Here is a 2,087-nt window from a genome sequence, read left to right as displayed (position 1 = left end):
TCGCCCCGCTGCTCTATCAAGTGACATCTAATGCTCCAGCCTTTTGATTCGCACATCAAACATCAGCTGACGGCGCACCCACCACCACCACCGCCACCTGGGCTGGCAAAGAGAAGAAGAAGAAATGAACTTGAATGATACTTTTATGGAACGATTGCGCAATCCCCTCTCTACAATTTCTAGATTGGAAACTTTTTATACGACTTTGTGTGCAAACGTGGTGAGCGGAAGAGCAGCACAAGAGGAGCCACAGACTCGGCGAGTTATACCTTTCAGAGAGGAAAAGGGAAATAATTTGAAAAATGAAAATTCCTTACCCTCCCCTTTTTAGACAGTCCTCAAACAGCGCTGTGGGCCAGACGGCGTAGACTATATTAGGTGGCTACTTGAGTTGTACGAAAAAAGCGAGGGGGATGCACGTTTTCTCCTTCTGGTAGAGGCAGTCTTGGGGATTGTCTTAAAACTGAGGGGGGAGCTTTGTGGCTTGGAGGGACTGTCTTTGTGGCTTAGCCCTGCCCGCTATTTTTTTTTTTTAGAGGGTTCTCAAGATTGTCTCTTCTCTACCAGAGGGAAAGGTGCCCCCCTTCCCGCTTTCTCCTCTAGCAGGGACACAAGTCGTTCGGTTGTGGCGACGGCGGCGGCGGCGGCGGTGGCGGCCCGGTGTTGGGCATGCCGGCATGCCGGTGTTTTCCTTTCCGGGGATCCCCAGTGAGGGGACGGATGGGGCGGCCCCGCGCCCCGGGCGGGGAGACCACGTGGGGGAGACGACCCCGATGGACGGACGAGGACCAGGACCAGGACCCCGACGGTCGTCCGCCCGCAGCCCGCACTGCATCAGTCCAACTGTGTCCGTGCTTGCCGTCGGAGCGTTGATCGGTGACCTAGACCTCTCCGGCGTCCTGGGCAGTGTGTCCGCCAGGGTGACTACAGTACTCCAGCGCCTAATCAAGTGTTCAACGCCTACCTAGTTGCAGCCGGGAGCATCGAGTACGTGCGGTACGCGCACCAACGACGGACCTGTGGCGACCGAAAAGGCGAACAGGTAATCAGCGTTCACGCTCGGTATTTCCGATTCGCAACCCAGTTTCAGGTTGAAGTTGAGCACAGGTCAAGAACACATGTTTACCTTTTCATGCTTTTTATTTCTAGTTCCCGGGTCTTACCACTATGGCATACCGATGTGACCTGTGCAACAAGGAGTTTGCCTCTAAGAGGGAGAGGGACCGTGAGAATCATATAAGAACCCACACAGGAGAGAAGCCATTCGAGTGTACATTCTGCGGCAAGAAATTTTCTCAAAAGGCCAACTTGGGCCCACACCTCCGGACCCACACAGGAGAGAAACCCTTTGAGTGTACATTCTGCGACATGAAATTTTCTCAAAAGGTCAGTTTGGGCCAACACCTCCGGACCCACACGGGAGAGAGGCCCTTCGAGTGTACATTCTGCGACAAGAAATTTGCTAGAAAGGTCTACTTGGGAACACACCTCCGGACCCACACAGGAGAGAAGCCCTTCGAGTGTACATTCTGCGACAAGAAATTTTTACAGAAAGTCCACTTGGGCACACACCTCCAGACACACACAGGAGAGAAGCCCTTTGAGTGTACATTATGTGACAAGAAATTTGCTAAAAAGGTCCACTTGGGAACACACCGCCGGACCCACACAGGAGAGAAGCCCTTCGAGTGTACATTATGTGACAAGAAATTTTCTCAAAAGAGCAGCTTGGGCACACACCTCGAGACACACACAGGAGGGAGGCCTTTTAAGTGTATAATCTGCAACAAGACATTTAGACATGGTAGCAGTCTGCGCAGACACCTCCAAGTTCACCCAGGCGAGAAGCCTTTTGAATGACATTGCGCTAAAGAGCACCTTGTACTCACACCTCTGGACCCGCACGGGCCTGTGTACAATACAGGGTGGGTGATCCGCGCCGTCTCTTTTTCTGCGTACTGTACCGGATTCAGGCGGGCGCGGCGGGCTTGCGTATCGTCGCTCTCCATGGCGCTTACGGCCCCGTGCGAGTATGCAACCCGTCCGCCCGGACGAATCCGGTACAGTATAAGCAGAAAAAAAGACGG

At 53.4% G+C, this 2,087-nt stretch overlaps 1 protein-coding gene across 1 annotated transcript; it reads left to right on the top strand.

Annotated features, from left to right (window-relative positions):
• Positions 1 to 1,130: 1,130 nt before the first annotated feature.
• Positions 1,131 to 1,860, top strand: LOC127750265 (gastrula zinc finger protein XlCGF8.2DB-like). Its single transcript, XM_052271416.1, has one exon. It carries the CDS (start codon positions 1,168 to 1,170, stop codon positions 1,858 to 1,860), a length of 693 nt encoding a protein of 230 aa, XP_052127376.1. The 5' UTR covers positions 1,131 to 1,167.
• The last annotated feature ends 227 nt before the right edge of the window (positions 1,861 to 2,087 follow it).

This window comes from Frankliniella occidentalis, unplaced genomic scaffold (genome assembly GCF_000697945.3).
Source record: "Frankliniella occidentalis isolate FOCC.00 unplaced genomic scaffold, Focc_3.1 Scaffold6, whole genome shotgun sequence".
NCBI classification, from domain to species: Eukaryota; Metazoa; Arthropoda; class Insecta; order Thysanoptera; family Thripidae; genus Frankliniella; species Frankliniella occidentalis.
This window is presented reverse-complemented; position numbering and strand designations above follow the sequence as displayed.

Bases quoted from the DNA above. Each gene is read 5' to 3' on its own strand.
- LOC127750265 (XM_052271416.1), top strand. From the start codon at position 1,168: ATGGCATACCGATGTGACCTGTGCAACAAGGAGTTTGCCTCTAAGAGG.